Raw genomic sequence first — 15,015 nt, 5'->3', positions numbered from 1 at the left:
CCCAATCTGAAAGCAAACTGCAAGTTTGGGGTAGTCTTCAGGTTGTGGAAGGCCAATGGCCATATGCGTGGAAGTTGCAATATTATTTGAAAAGCCCTCAATCCAAAAGGGGCAGGAGGGAGACATGCACCAGGAGACCAAAAACTGGTTCAAAGGCTAAGTTGCTTATGGTGAGCCTGGGTTCCAAATTAAGCCATCCAAAGCAATGTGGGCAACTTCCAAGTAACCCAGCCACTCATACAAGAGCAAAAGAGCAATGGTGGCAAAAAGGAAATGCTGGCCTATACAAGCACAGAGGAAGCCAAGGAGCCAAAGAGGATTTAAAATAGAAGTGCTGACTTCAGAAACCAGGCAGTCATGATAGGTTGCTCAATTATGGCTCAATCACAAGACGCACATTAGACACCACCTATTACATCATCTAACCACTGATTCACAGAGAGTGGCCTTCGCTCAGTGTTAGAGCACAGGCTTTGCATGCAGAAGACCCAGGTTCCACCCCTGCCAGTGGTGTGCATGGAACCAGCGCCTACCAGTTTGAAGCGGGGGGGGGGGTATCTTTAAGGACAGGTGAGGGTGCTCTTACCCCTCCCGCCACATTTCCAGACAGCCAGCGTGGTGTAGTGGTTAGAGTGCTGGACTACGACCGGGGAGACCCGAGTTCAAATCCCCATTCAGCCGGGAGACTTGCTGGGTGACTCTGGGCCAGTCACTTCTCTCTCAGCCTAACCTATTTCACAGAGTTGTTGTGAGGACGAACGTAAGCATGTAGTTCACTGCTCTGGGCTCCTTGGAAGAAGAGCGGGATATAAAATTAAATAAATAAATAAATAAATAAATAAATAAATAAATAAATAAATAAATAAATAAATTTCCCCCCACTGGCACTGTCTTTTAAAATGGCCTGGCGGGGCGGCAGCATACCTCCTTGCTGCCCTGGTGCCTCCTCGGACCGGAAATGGCCGGTGTGCATGCACACGTCGTGTGCCCAACGTCTACTTCCCTCCCCCCACCTTCAAGCCAGCGGAACCGCCAGACATTCGAACCTGTTCGGAAGCCCGTAAAAGGGCCTCTGAACCGGTCCATGCACACCCCTAATCCCTGCCATCTCAGGGTTGGGAAATACACCTATTTGGAATGCAGGAGAGCTGTGGCCTATCAAGGTAGCCAGTACTGAGCCAGATGGATTAATGCTCTGACTCAGCAGAGGGCAGCCTCGTAAGTTTATACATATAAATAATTGTATTTATATGTAAAAATATTTTCTCTTTGATGAATAGCTACAAATGACCACCAGGGAGTCTGAACCTCAAACTAAGTCAAAAAACATAACATGTAAACACAGCATGTGGAAAAGCATGATTATTTCCACCGAAATGCAGCAATCCAGGCCAAAATGGCTCTCTAAACATTAGAGCATGAAAGACCTATGTTATGACTCATGCAACAGAACTTAGCAAGAAATCCCAGCAAACAAGCCCATTTAGAAGTAAAGCTTTTTATCACCAATGTTACAACAAGCCTTTCAGATATAGCAATAATCAGACAACTGTCTACATTCAGAGGCAAAAATATAAGTGATGCACAGAAGGAAAATTATAGGTGAATTTCTTCTCCACAATCATTTTGCAGGAGAGGGTGAAGGAAACTACACCAGCGCCCAGTTTTCAGAAGCCACTCCAGCTAAATATATGACAGGCACACTCTATGCCTGCTCTCTGTTCCTTCATGCTGAAGTTGCCCATGTCAGCAGAGTAAATAAGCACATTCCTAAGCCCCACTGATGATCCGCAGCTTGTTTTTTTGCAAATTAACTGACCTCTCCCCACCGTCACCATCACCTTCCTGCAGGAAAAGTACTGGTGGTTTTCCCCGCTCCCCAGAGTGGCTTGAAAATAGCAGCTGACATCCAGACTAAGTTACTCAATACTACTACTCAGAAGCTACTCTAAAGAACTATTAAATTAAATTTCAATTTCAATAGGACTTCCTCTAGTAAATTTAGTGAGGATACCAGTTAGGATGGATCTCTAAACTCTACTCTGAAGTCTCTGGTATATGCTATGTCACGCACCAAAGCTCTCCTTTGGCTTGCGGGGGGGGGGGTGCACAGGGAACACTAGAAACATAGGAACAGAGGAAGCTGCCATATACTGAGTCAGGCCACTGGTCTATCTAGCTCAGTATTGTCTTCACAGACTGGCAGTGGCTTCTCCAAGGTTGCAGGCAGGAGTCTCTCTCAGCCCTGTCTTGGATAAGCCGGGGGGGGGGGGACTTGGAACCTTCTGCATTATTTTGCAGATACTCTTTAACACAGGTGTTCTCAAACTTTGGGTCCCTAGGTATTATTGGACTTCAGCTCCCATAATCTCCAGCCACAATGGTTGTGACCATTGGGAGCCCAAGTATGAGAACCCCTGCTTTAATATCTAGTTTTCATCCTATTTAATGGAATAAAATTCAAGAAGCAGGGTGAAAGCCACTGTCCTATTCAACGCAGCGCAGTATCTCTCCAGTGGATGTTTGATGGTTTCTCTCTTTTTGCGAGCCACTTTGGGACAGGGAACCATCTTCTCATTTTATGTGCTATGGAAACTACTTTGAGAACTTATTTTGTTGAAAAGCGGCATGTAAAACTTTTAAGAAATCATCCTCCGAGCCTTGATGTCTCCAGCTGGACAGTACGTTCACCTACATCTTCAGGACAACTTTCCGAGGGGTCCATGAAGTATAATCCTCAGTAGAAAGGCATATATACACAATCACAGTTTTAAGACTATATCTAACTATAGAGAAAGTAAATTAAAGAACGGGGGCTTCAAATGGCAGGAAATGCTAGTCTTGTGACTTGTTTAAAAGTATACAAAATAAACAGGGTGACAATTCACAATAGCAGTCAGAGGTGATAAGCTGCTAGCAAGTTAATTAACTCTGTAAAGTGATTTTTAAAAAACTTTGTCTTGATTAAGGCCCGAGAAGCTGTTGTCAAGCTTCCTTCAATTGATTCCCCCTTTATTCTCCCCTTGAATTTCTCTGTGGAAGAATTTCCACTCTGCAGCAGACTGTCTTGGAAGGTTAAAATGTACTCCCACTGGTTTCTGAAAGTTGCCATTTCAGATGTCAGATTTGTGTCCATTGATTCTTCTGCATAAAGCCTGACCTGTTTGTCCTACGTAAGCAAAAGGGCACTCTTTGCAGATAAAAGCATGTATCACATTGGAGAATGAGCAAAAGAAGAAGTCTTTTGACACTAGAACAGACTTTATTTGGTCCTGTAATGCTGTTGCTCAGGTAGATAAAGGGGACAGAGCTGGTACTGAGGTTTGTGGAAGCACAAGTGTGTTGTTGTTGTCGTCGTTTTGTGGGAGCAAAGCCAGCAATCCAATACCCACCTCCCTGGGAGTATGTATGACCCATTGAATTAAATGGGAACTGAATCAGTTTCAGGATGTTCATGTGTGGAAGGGTCTCACCCCTTGTGTCTATGTTATAGAGTGTTTTTGCTGGTGAGTAGCCTTTTAAGACTGTGGGGCTGACCCTAAGCAAGAACCAGCCCCAAGGCCTGTGAGGAAGAAGGTATAATTGTCCAGGACAGGCTGGAGGTCACTGGTCATGCATAGGTGACAACTAGTGGTGTTCTCTCTTTTTCACTTCTGGATCTATCCTACAGTAGGTTGCCCCTGGGTACCAGTCTAGCCCCTGCCAATCAGTTGTTGTTTCCCCCCCCCCCTTCACTTTGTTTGGTAAGTACAGTAATTTTTAGGAATGCCTGCTGCAAATCCTTCAGGTGTGTGAGTCCGTGTCAGATGAGCTGAAACAAATGCAGTTGCATCCTAGGGCCTGGCTATAGACAATGGATACTGTCATTTGAGACCTGTTTTTAATTTGCTTTTTCTCTATGCCCATGTATAAGATACCTGCCAATGAGAATTACATTTCACATCACCGATAAAATGGACTGTATTGCACTAAAGCTTATGCTACCATACATTTATCAGTCTGGTGCCACAAGACTCTTTGTTATATTTAAGACAGTCATTAAATATTAATATTTGATTACTTTTTCCTCCTCCCCCCACCAGGGGTTTTCAACCCCCCATTTTATAGCTTCCTGCCATCAAGAGGTATGATGAACTATTTGGGTAAAAAGTCTAATGCCATCAATGCCAAGGAAACAGGCTCCAAACCAAGAAGAGATCAGGGAACTACTGGCATATTGAAAGCCCCCAGAGAATTATGTATTTATTGCAACCGGAAAGGAAATGGAAGGTGAGTTCACCATGAGCAACCACTTCCACTACTTGGCATACCACAACAGATGTGACTGGACCAGAAGAACCAGGTGCCTTTTTTAAAAATAAAAGACAATTAGCGGGTATGCATTTATACTTGGAGAAAACATATGATCTTCAGGACTGCTTTACTCCTGGTTTTTTTCCTTTTCTATTTAAGCTACACATTGCTGGTGGAGTGGGGGGGGGGAGGAGGAAACATTCCAACATTATCCCCATTCAACACTATGAACAGATTTCATTAAGAAAGCTCGCTCTCTCTCTCAGAAGCAGATGCTGATCTTACAGTCTCATCCCCACCCCAAAAAGCAACCCAAACTCCAGTTCCTACATCTTCATACATATTCTCTCTCTCTCTCTCACACACACACACAGACACACACAAACCTTCTCCCCTGGAAATAAATACGTATAGCATGCAATACTTTGTGGGCAGGAGCAGGGGAAAATAATAAAAACAAGCTAGTGAATGCAAAATATGCAACAGCCCCCCCCCCATGAATTTAGGGGGGGGATGCGGCTTTGTTTCATAACTGCAAAGCATATATTGAATTCCTAACAGCAACAGTCCCCCACCCACCTTTTGGAAAGAGCTACCATAATCATATCCTTGTTGTGAGGGGGAAGCTCGTTGTTTATAGTGGGGAAGATAACTGCAGACAGAGAATCTAACTGGAGTGTGTGGGATTTACTCTATTTGACAGAACAGAAGGCACAGAAGAGAAGAAGGGAAACAATAAAGAGGTTTTCAACTCACCTTCAAGGGCAAAAATAGGGGTGATCCCTACTAGTATGTGCAAAAATCCCAGTAAGAGCAGCAAGGGCCCCATCACATCTACCCTGTGGGTCAGCATGCTTGTGCAAAAAATTAAAAAAAATAAAATATCAGGTCTCTACAGTCCACACAAGATTTGCAGCTAGAGCTGCTCTCTCTTCTTCTCTTGAGGTCTCCGTCACCACCTCTTCTTCACTCTCTCCTTCCAAGGGTCTTCAGCTCTTTCACCATCTATTTCAGGAGGAGGGGGGAGAGATCGGAAGGAAAAGCCCCTCTCCCTCCTCCTCTCTCCCTCCCAGCCTGAGAGATGAGAGAACCCAGCAGCAGCAAAGGCTGGGGAGGAGAGAGAGAGGAGGGGGTTCAGCCCTTCCCAACAAGAAAGGAAGGTTGCATGCAGGAAAATATATATTTATATAATAATAAGAGGCGGGGGAGGGCGCAAGGCACAACCAGCAGCAGCAACCTTCCTCCGCCACCGCTTGTGTCCTAGATTAAACGCAAGGCAAGGTAATCGCAACGATCATCAAAAGCTCCCAAGAACGATGCATGGAGGGAAGGAGAACGGGGAGGGGAAAACGAGGAGGGAAAGAAAGAGGGGTCCTCCTGGATCCAGAGAGAGACGGAGAGGCAGCGGCTCCTTTTCCTTCCCAAGCCTCTCCTCAGTGGTGCAGAGGGGAGGATGCACACGCTAGTGTCGTTTGCACCCAAGTTGCGTTTGACTGCACGAGGGGCTCCTACGCCGCCTGCTGCCGCTCCTGCCGCCGGACGCAGGAGAATCAACCCTGCCTGGCGCACCAGTAGCCTCAGCCGCCTGATGGAGCTCGCGCCGCCTTCTGCCTGCCTGACGTCATAGGCTCCCAGGGAAAAGCAGGGGAGGGCGCCTGCAAACGGGGGATACGCGGCACTGGGCGCAGAGCGCATGCGCCCTCCTTCAAGCCGCTGCTGCTGGAAGGGGAGAAAAGGCAGCTTTCTGCGTTTCGCTTTTTTGGAAAAGGAGGGGGGGAAGCCCTCAAAAGCAGCCATCATCATATTGGGGGCGGAAGAATAGTCTGCCAGAAACAGAAGGGGGTGAGGGATGCACGTGGATGCAACTCCCCTCCTACCTTCGCGCCCAGGCAGGCTAACAGCAGTCCACCGCCCCCCCCCACACACACACACGATTCCCATCTAAAAATGTCAAAGGACACCAATCGGAGACGGACACTTGTGTATTAAAATCGTCCATTTGCCCCCACCCCGGGGCGGGAGTCAGTACATGGAATGCTGCGCTTTCCAGTGGCAAGAACAGCCCCCTTCCTATTGCACAAAGGGAATGCATTGTAGCCAGGGTCTTGCTGCAAAGAATAGCAGCAATCCCTCTTGGTGAATATGGATGGAGCCACTCCTCCTCGAAAATGTAGCCCTCGCGCACTCGCACGTTTCAAAAGGATACCTGCCTTGTGGGTGAATACATCGCTACCCCTCCGCCCGCACACATCCATACACCCCGCGGTTCACTCCTGACTGCAGCCTCCATTCCAGAAAGGGGTGTGTGTACTGTAGACTCGCAAATCTCCAGCCCAGCCCTTGTCGTACCAGAGAGCACCTCTTGCAACAAGAATGCACACGTGCATGTAATTTCAGTTCACATCCGCTGATGTGACGAATGCGACTGAAGTCGAAGAGGACAAGACCCTCTCGGGTGTCAGAAGAGGAGGGGCACCCCACACAAGCTGCTCCGGAGTGTGAGGTCTGATTTTCCCCATTAAGAGGTGCCCATTACTGCAGGGGAATAATGTCTCAACGCATCGTGCCAGCACTCTATTGTCTGCCAGATGTTTTCAAAGGTATGAGCTTACCCTCCCACACAGAACATAATGGGTACCCTTTTTCTGATGGGGCCAGGGTTTCATATTTAAAAATGTTTTGATTTGACAACTCAGCTATGTTTTTCACACACACACACACCCTGAATTAATTTTCACCAAGGAACATAAGAAACAGCTCTACTGCATCAGCCCCAAGGACAATCTAATCCAACATCCTGTTTGGCACAATGGCCCACCAGTTGCCTCTGGGAAGCCCATAGGCAAGAGGTGAGGCGGAATGCCCTCTCTCCTGCTGTTGTTCCCCAGCAACTGGTATTTGGAGGCATCTTGTCTCTGAGGCTGGAGGTGGCCTACAGCCAGAGGCACTCTTACCCCTGGACTTCCGGGCCAAAGTCCAGGTGCTCCTCAGCCGCTGGGCCCCCCCAAATCCTCTTTAGTCTGTCCCGGGTGGTGTGGTTGCTTGGCCGAGCATGATGGTGCTTAATTTGCAGGGGAGGGGGGCCTCCAAAGGTCCAGGCTCCAAAAATTACCTAAGTCACCTCTGTCTATAGCCACTAAACTCTAGTGACTAGACTACTAGTCATAGATGGACCTGGCCTCCATGAATTTATCTAAACCCTTCTTAAAGCCATCTAGGCTGGTGGCTGTCATGTTATTAAATATTTATTTAGTTTAATAACTTCCCATTGATATTTTTATCTTTCATTGTATGTGACAATCTCTTTCTTGCTTCTCATTGTCTGTTTATTTCTGTAGTCATTTCAGCGATCCCACCTTTCAGCCCTAATAAGCATCCCTAGGGCTGTGGAACAACAATATAAAACCACAAAATAAAATCATAGAATAAGCTAAAAGCATTAAATAAAACAATCATAATTGACAACAAGAACAGCAAAAAAAACCCAAAAACCCAGAAACAAGAACAGTGCCTCCCCACTCCCCGCATGAATCTGCAAACAAAAGTCAGCCTAAATTAAAAGCCTAGCACAAGGGTTCCCAATTTGTGGTACTCCAGATATTGCTGAACTACAAACTCCCATCATCCTCAGCTACAACATATTGTGGCTGGGGGATAATGGGAGTTGTAGTTCAGCAACATCTGAAGTACCACAGGTTGGGAACCCTTGGTACTAGCAACCAGCCAGGATGCATGAAACAGAATTCCATAACCTGCATGCCTTGAATAAAAAGCCTCTGTCATATATCTCCATCAGCTACAGTGGCACAGCGGGGAAGCAGCCTGCCTAGGGAGCAAGAGGCTGTTAGTTTGAATCCCCACCGGTGTGCTTCCCAGACTGTGCCAGGAGTCGATGCCAACTCGATGGCACAGTCTTTTTCATGCATCTCCACCATTCTGACTTACAATGATAGGGGGACAAAGGGCATAGTCTCAGGTGTTATCCATAGCTGTAGGTTCCAAATTATTTACTGGGCATAAGCATGCCGGATGGGTCAAGCACACCCCTTGGCCACATAACTAGTTTACCCCACCTCCCCCCATGGCTGGACCACACAGTAGTTACTTGAAGAAAAGGCACTTTGAAAGAAAAGTGCTTTTCTTTGTTATCAAATATCAATATGTTTAAAGAGCAAGTCCCCATGGGCTCACTTCTGCCTGTGGTGACAGAACTGAGGTGGGAAAGATAACTTTTAATTCCTCCAAAAGCTTCAGAGAACATATTTTGGATGAGAGCATTTATGAGAAATAGATATATTTTTATTATATATTATTTCTTTTTCAGAAATCTAGCATGTGGCACAGAAGAAATGCATTGCCCTTCTGTGCCCTCAGCCCAATATATTTTTTTCCTGGTGCCGCCCCTGTCACTTAGGTACCACTGAGCACAGTAGCTGTAAATTATCTCCCCTACATTATTAGAGAAGGGGAAGGGCAGATGTATTCTCACCCAAACCAAAATCTTAACTTATTGAAAAGAACTCCCAAATTGTTTAGTTTAGTTTCAGGGCTTCTGCTCCAGAAACCACTTCCTCCGCCTGATTTCAAACAGAGGGATCGCTGTGGTTCTTCAGCAGTGACCAGAAAACATTCTGCATTTGCACAGAGGCACTTCCTTTACTTTTATTTCATGTGTTTAAGTGCTGAGCTTGAGATGAAAGCAAGTGCTGTGGCTACGTTCAGCTAAACCCTGGGTAATTTGCCAACAGATTTTTGCCTTAATTAAATAACTAACTGTTGGTTCCTTCCCATAGCCCAGAAATGAGAGCAATTGTGGTGTTTGAGGTAGGGTTGGTCACAAACTTGTCTGTGCTCTGTGTAGTTCTCTATGTAATTAGCAAGTTCACATTTTTAAAATTGAAGTTTCCCAGCATTGTTTAATTAATGGAACATGCCACTTGCAGGGTGTCTTGCAGATATGGGGGGGACCCTGCAGAACCCAATAACAGCTACCTAATGGTGCAGGCAGGAAATGACTTGATTAGCAAGCCAGAGGTTGCCGGTTCGAATCCCCGCTGATATGTTTCCCAGACTATGGGAAACACCTATATCGGGCAGCAGTGATATAGGAAAGATGCTGAAAGACATCATCTCATACTGCCCAGGCGGAGGTGGCAATGGTAAACCCCTCCTGTATTCTACCAAAGAAAACCACAGGGCTCTGTGGGCGCCATGATTTAACACCGACTCAACGGCACAACTTTACCTTACAGAACCTAATACTCATGGACCTCCTAAGCCCCACCAGCTCCCTCTCTCCTGAGGATTCTGAAAGACTGAGAGATTATTAGATTGGTTGTATTTATTGTTTATATTTATTTAATGAATAGCTATCCCGCTTTTCTGCCTGACAGGAGGCTGAAAGACACTGTGGCTGGGTTCACACGTAGTGGCAGCAAATAAATACGGTTCCTGCAAGGTGTGTAATCCCACTACTGCCACCATTTTGGAACCCAGCTCAACCCGACATACACTTGACATCCGACAGTAACATTTGTAGTTGGCTTGACAATGTCAGGTTGATGTGGGTACCAGACATTCTCCTCCTGACACTTCCAAGTTCTCATATCAGGAAAGTGGCAGCAGTAGCAGGAGTGCACGCTACTGTGGCGCTTCCGTACTTACTTGCTGCCATTACGTGTGAACCCAGCCTCTCTCTCTGTGTGTGTGTGTGTGTGTGTGTGTGTGTGTGTGTGTGTGTGTGTAAAAGCAAGATTGTATTTTTGTTTTAAAGGAATGGTGACTGATCATAAAGCTCTGGGGGAACAATGATGGAAAATGTCTACTCCCCAGGCCTCAGATGCTATTTATGTTGCTATAAATGTCTACCCTGCGCTTTCTTCAAGGAGACATGCTTAACTTCCAAAGAGAAATTGAATCAAGCTTAGGGTGGCCACTCAGCCTGGATGTTAGTGGTCCATCCCGGATATTAGCTTACTCACCATTTGGCAGGATTTGAGAATGTGCTTGCCGCCACACAATCTAGTGGAGTCATTCTCGCAGTTGCTATGCAGGCTGACCATTGCAAGACTGCGCACCAATGTCCTGGGGAGCGGGAGGGCAGTAATTTGTGGTGTGTTGAGTGTGAAGACTGCACATTGTGAATCCAAAAGCATGCATATTGTATAGCCTGCAAGGAGCTCTTCGTCTTCATAAGAGGGTCAGCATTTGGTCAGGCTGTGCATGTGTGAGTGGAGCTCCCAGCCACTGTGTAAGGAACCATCCAGTCCAGAACCCTGCACAAGCCTCTTCCCCTCAGTCAAGTGGCTGCTTGTCAGCTCTTCCATAGCCCCTGCTTAGGCAGTGCAGCCTCTGTGGTATCAACACTGCTACCCTAGCGAGGCAGACTGGGGATGAGGCACAGGATTTAACAGTACACACACAATCCCAGACAGACTTTAGAGGCATTCTCTTTTTGGAAAACACAAGGCATTGTGTCCACGTTCAGGATAACTCTAACCTCTAACAGTTTGTGTGCTCAAAATTGTGGCAACCCGAGATCCTCACCTTCAGATCACTCTTTGGGCCTCATCGGGAGGTGCAGCTCTCTCGGTACAACCACCCAGCAGGAAAACCACCACTTCCAAAATTCCTTTTCCTCTGCTGGGAAATAGATTTGCTGAGGAGGGAAGAGGGGGTCTTGCTAGTCCTGGAGTTTTTCACCCGTCTCTTTATAGATGCATGATGAAATCACTTTAAAATCCAGTGCTACTTGTGTGTATGCCACGCTGCTCATGCCCAGGAAAAGCCAGCATGAACAGTCTCACCAGAGGGACTGATAAAGGACATTTAGTTGGATTGAAACTGTCAGCTTCTATCAACTATACACTGAAGTAACAAACAATTGGTAAAAACAAATTAAGGATATTTGATGAAGTGGATTGTCACCCACAAAAGCTTCTGCATTATTAAATCATCTCACAATCTTTCCAGTTAGTCCCTGAGAGCTATCTTTTTTTTCTTTTCTTTTTTTTTACAAGTATGCCAAATTTTCTATGTCTCTTTCTCTCACAGAGAAGGTGGCGGGGGGGGGGGGGCAGGGGATCAAAAGCAGCAGCAGTGAGTTTTCAACTCTCCTCCTCTAGTGCCTGGCAGAAAAGGTAAGTTTTAACTACCCTACTGAAGACAGCAAAGATTTTAGAAAACATGTTTATCGCATTCATATCTGGCTGATCTCATCTTGCTTTTTTGCTTTTAATCTGCTGTTTTAGGTGTTTTTCTTTATCATCATTTTTAGCCTACTTTCCAGTAGGCTTAGGAGATCACGCAGCATTCTGTGTGTGTGTCCCCACTATCAGCTTGACCAATATGAACCAAATAAGGTACAGTTTTACAGACATATAGGGACACCTCCAGGGCATAGTTTGTGATGATGTCATCCTCCCCAATTCAAGACGGCATACACATGAACATAGGAGGCACAACTGGGCTAACTTGTGAACCACCTCACCAATTTGACCCAAATTTGCTACAGGTGTAGGGACACATAGGGATGGCTCAAGGGTGTAGTTTGTGATCATGTCATCCACCCTGTTTAAAGATGGCGGACACATGAACGTTTGAGGTGCAAGTGAGCTAACTTGTGAACTACCTCACTGATGTAGACCAAATTTAGTCTAGTTGTAGGGATAGTGAAAGGAAAATTGGCAGATTAGTTCTTACTAGAACAACTTGTTTTTATTTTATTGTAGTTAGCTGCTTTGAAACTTCAGCAAAAAGGCAGGACACATTCCGAAAATAGGTATCTCCACTTTTCCACTAGATAGTTGAAGGCATACATGGGATTTCCAAACTCTCATCCAAGCACTGACCAGGCCCAGACCTGGTTAGCATCAGTATGGGAGCTGCATCACAGGCTTTTGGACTATTCCCTAGACCCGAAACCAGCAAGGTTTACACATGTTAAGGGACTTCTCTAGTGACGTATAATGAAAATATCTGACAATGACTAGATCTTTAAGGCTTGGTCAGTTTAATCAGGCCAGCTCCATATTCCTAAGGCCTGAAAATCCCACCTACATGTGGGTGTGCAATTTCCTATGGAAGTATGCAATCTTTCTCAGGTAGCCAGATGCTTATTCCATGACATGCAGACAGGATAAGGTAATCTTCTTCCTAAATTTGCATAAGAACTGAAAACTTTATCTATTCTTCTGTGACTGGGATTGTTTTCCAACCTTTTCTTCACTGATTAAGTGCTTTCCACCAATTCTGACTGGATAGGTTGTCAATCCCAGAGGAAAGAGGAGGGTGATTAAAAAGTGGGGGAAGGATTTCCTTTGTCTGGTGGGATTCCAGTGTCTGCTACTATAGGGTAAATTTCTTGTTTCTCCTTAGCTCTTTGTCTGGGCTCTGGGGACAACATGGTGTTGTATCCATTTTATAAATTGCTTGGTTAGAAAACTCTTCAGAAGCCATGCACATTTTTGGAAACGCCTGCTTGCCGTAACATTTAGGCTATGCAGGATAAAATAAGAGCGATCAACTACATTGTATGTACGCATTGTATGTATTTTGCTATCTTAACTTCTGTAGTGACCAACCTTCCCTCCCTCTAAAGAGTTAACCGGAAGTGAACCCTTGTCTTGACTGACAGGCTGGTGACCTACAGAGATCACCCAATCAGTCCACTGGTGTGGAGAGGGGTGACCTGGAGAGCTGTTGCTGGGAATTTTGGGAACAAGGAAGGAAGTTCTGTGCTGGAGGAGCAAGGGGACATGTGGCAATGGAGTTTGCTGCAACAGGGTGACTGCAGCTCTTAGAAGACAGAACTGCAGTGGCTTGATTCTCAACAGGAGTTTGGTGAGTTCAAGATTATTGTAAATGGAGAACTATCTGATAATTGTGTAATACAAAAAGGGACTAGACAAGGTTGTCCACTTTCTCCATTGCTTTTTATATTGGTTTTAGAAGTGCTTTGTAGATCTATTAGGGAAGATGATGAATTACATGGTCCCAAAATTGGGAGACAAGAATATAAACTGAGAGCCTTTGCAGATGATGTTGTGTTATTTTTAGAGAATCCAATGGATAAGATTGAAAGACTTTTGGACAAGATACAGCAATTTGGCCAGTTGGCTGGATTTTATATAAATAAGACTAAAACTAAGGTTCTGACTAAAAATATAGACCAGAAATTTAAAGATAGATTTGGTGATATAAGTGAGTTAAAAGTGGAGAAGAAAGTGAAATATTTGGGAGTTTGGTTAACAAATAATAACTCTGTGTTGTTTTCAAATAATTATGTTAAAACATGGAACTCAATGAAAAATGATTTGCAAAGATGGTCTAAAATGAATTTATCTCTGATGGGAAGAATCTCAGTGGTGAAGATGAATGTTTTGCCTAAAATTTTATTTCTCTTTCAGACTATTCCTATAATTAATAACTTGACTTGTTTTAGGCAATGGCAGAAGGATATAACTAAATTTGTTTGGCAGGGGAAAAGACCAAGAATAAATTTTAAGAATCTAACAGATGCAAAGGAAAGAGGTGGTCTTACCTTGCCAGATTTAAGGCTATATTTTGAGGCTGTATGTTTGACATGGTTAAAGGAATGGATAACATTGAGAAACCCTAGAGTCCTTGATCTGGAGGGATTTGATAGAAGGTTTGGATGGCATGCTTATCTATGGTACGAAAAAACTAAAGTACATAAAGATTTTCTGAATCACTATGTAAGAAGGAGTTTAATGAGGGTATGGTTAAAATATAAAAATTGGTTGGAACCAAAAACTCCGTTATGGATATCCCCGATTGAAGCTTTATCATGTAAAGAAGTTAATATGCAGATGGCTGGGGGTACGTATAGAGATCTGTTGTATTTTCATGGAAAGGATTGTAAGTTAAAATCTTTAAATGAATTACAAAATGTGGTCAGAGATTGGTTTCAGTACTATCAGTTAAATGAGATGTATAAGAAAGATCTTAAAGTTGGATTTGAAGATCAGATTTTGAATTTTGAGAAGGAATTATGTCAAGATGATGAAAAATTAATTTCCAAAATGTATAAATTATTACTTTTGGAGGAGACAAGAGAGGAATTGGTTAAAACAACTATGATAAAATGGGCTCAAGATGTTGGACATAATATAGAAATGGCAGCATGGGAGAAGTTATGGAAAAGTGATTTGAAATTTACTGCTTGTTATGCTTTGAAGGAAAACTATTACAAAATGATGTATAGATGGTATTTAACGCCTAACAAATTGGCACTGATGTATAAAAACGTTTCAAACAAATGTTGGAAGTGTGGGCATGTTGAAGGTACTTTTTTTCATATGTGGTGGACCTGTGGGAGGGCTAAGGCCTATTGGGACATGATATACAATGAATTGAAGAAGATACTTAAAGTGACATTTCCTAAGAAGCCAGAATCCTTCCTGCTAGGAATAACACAAGGAGCAATTTCTACAAATAATTTAACTTTTTGTATGTATGCTTTTACGGTGGCCAGAATATTATATGCACAGAAATGGAAGACTAATGAACTGCCTTCAAAAGAAGATTGGCTGATAAAAACTTTAGAATATGCGGAAATGGCAAAACTTACAACACTGATTAGAGACCAAAGTTTAGAACATTTCAAGGAAGACTGGAAACCTTTTTTGGTTTATTTAAAGAATTATTTCCCTACTATGGATCTTACAGCAGGATTTGAAATCTGAAATGCAGGTTGGGCTG

General features: G+C 44.2%; 1 protein-coding gene across 5 annotated transcripts in view; it reads right to left on the bottom strand.

The window, feature by feature from the left end:
• Positions 1–5,839, bottom strand: part of LRP1 (LDL receptor related protein 1) — a 452,537-nt gene extending 446,698 nt beyond the window's left edge. For all 5 annotated transcript variants that reach the window (XM_053288908.1, XM_053288910.1, XM_053288909.1 and 2 more), the window contains exon 1: positions 5,050–5,839. In XM_053288908.1, coding sequence (XP_053144883.1) covers positions 5,050–5,146 — 97 coding nt within the window. In that variant the 5' untranslated portion in view covers positions 5,147–5,839. The remainder of the gene's footprint in view (positions 1–5,049) is intronic.
• Positions 5,840–15,015: the final 9,176 nt, after the last annotated feature.

Source organism: Hemicordylus capensis, chromosome 2 (assembly GCF_027244095.1).
Source record: "Hemicordylus capensis ecotype Gifberg chromosome 2, rHemCap1.1.pri, whole genome shotgun sequence".
NCBI classification, from domain to species: Eukaryota; Metazoa; Chordata; class Lepidosauria; order Squamata; family Cordylidae; genus Hemicordylus; species Hemicordylus capensis.
Note: the sequence above shows the minus strand (reverse complement) of the source record. Positions and strands in the feature narration are given on the sequence as shown.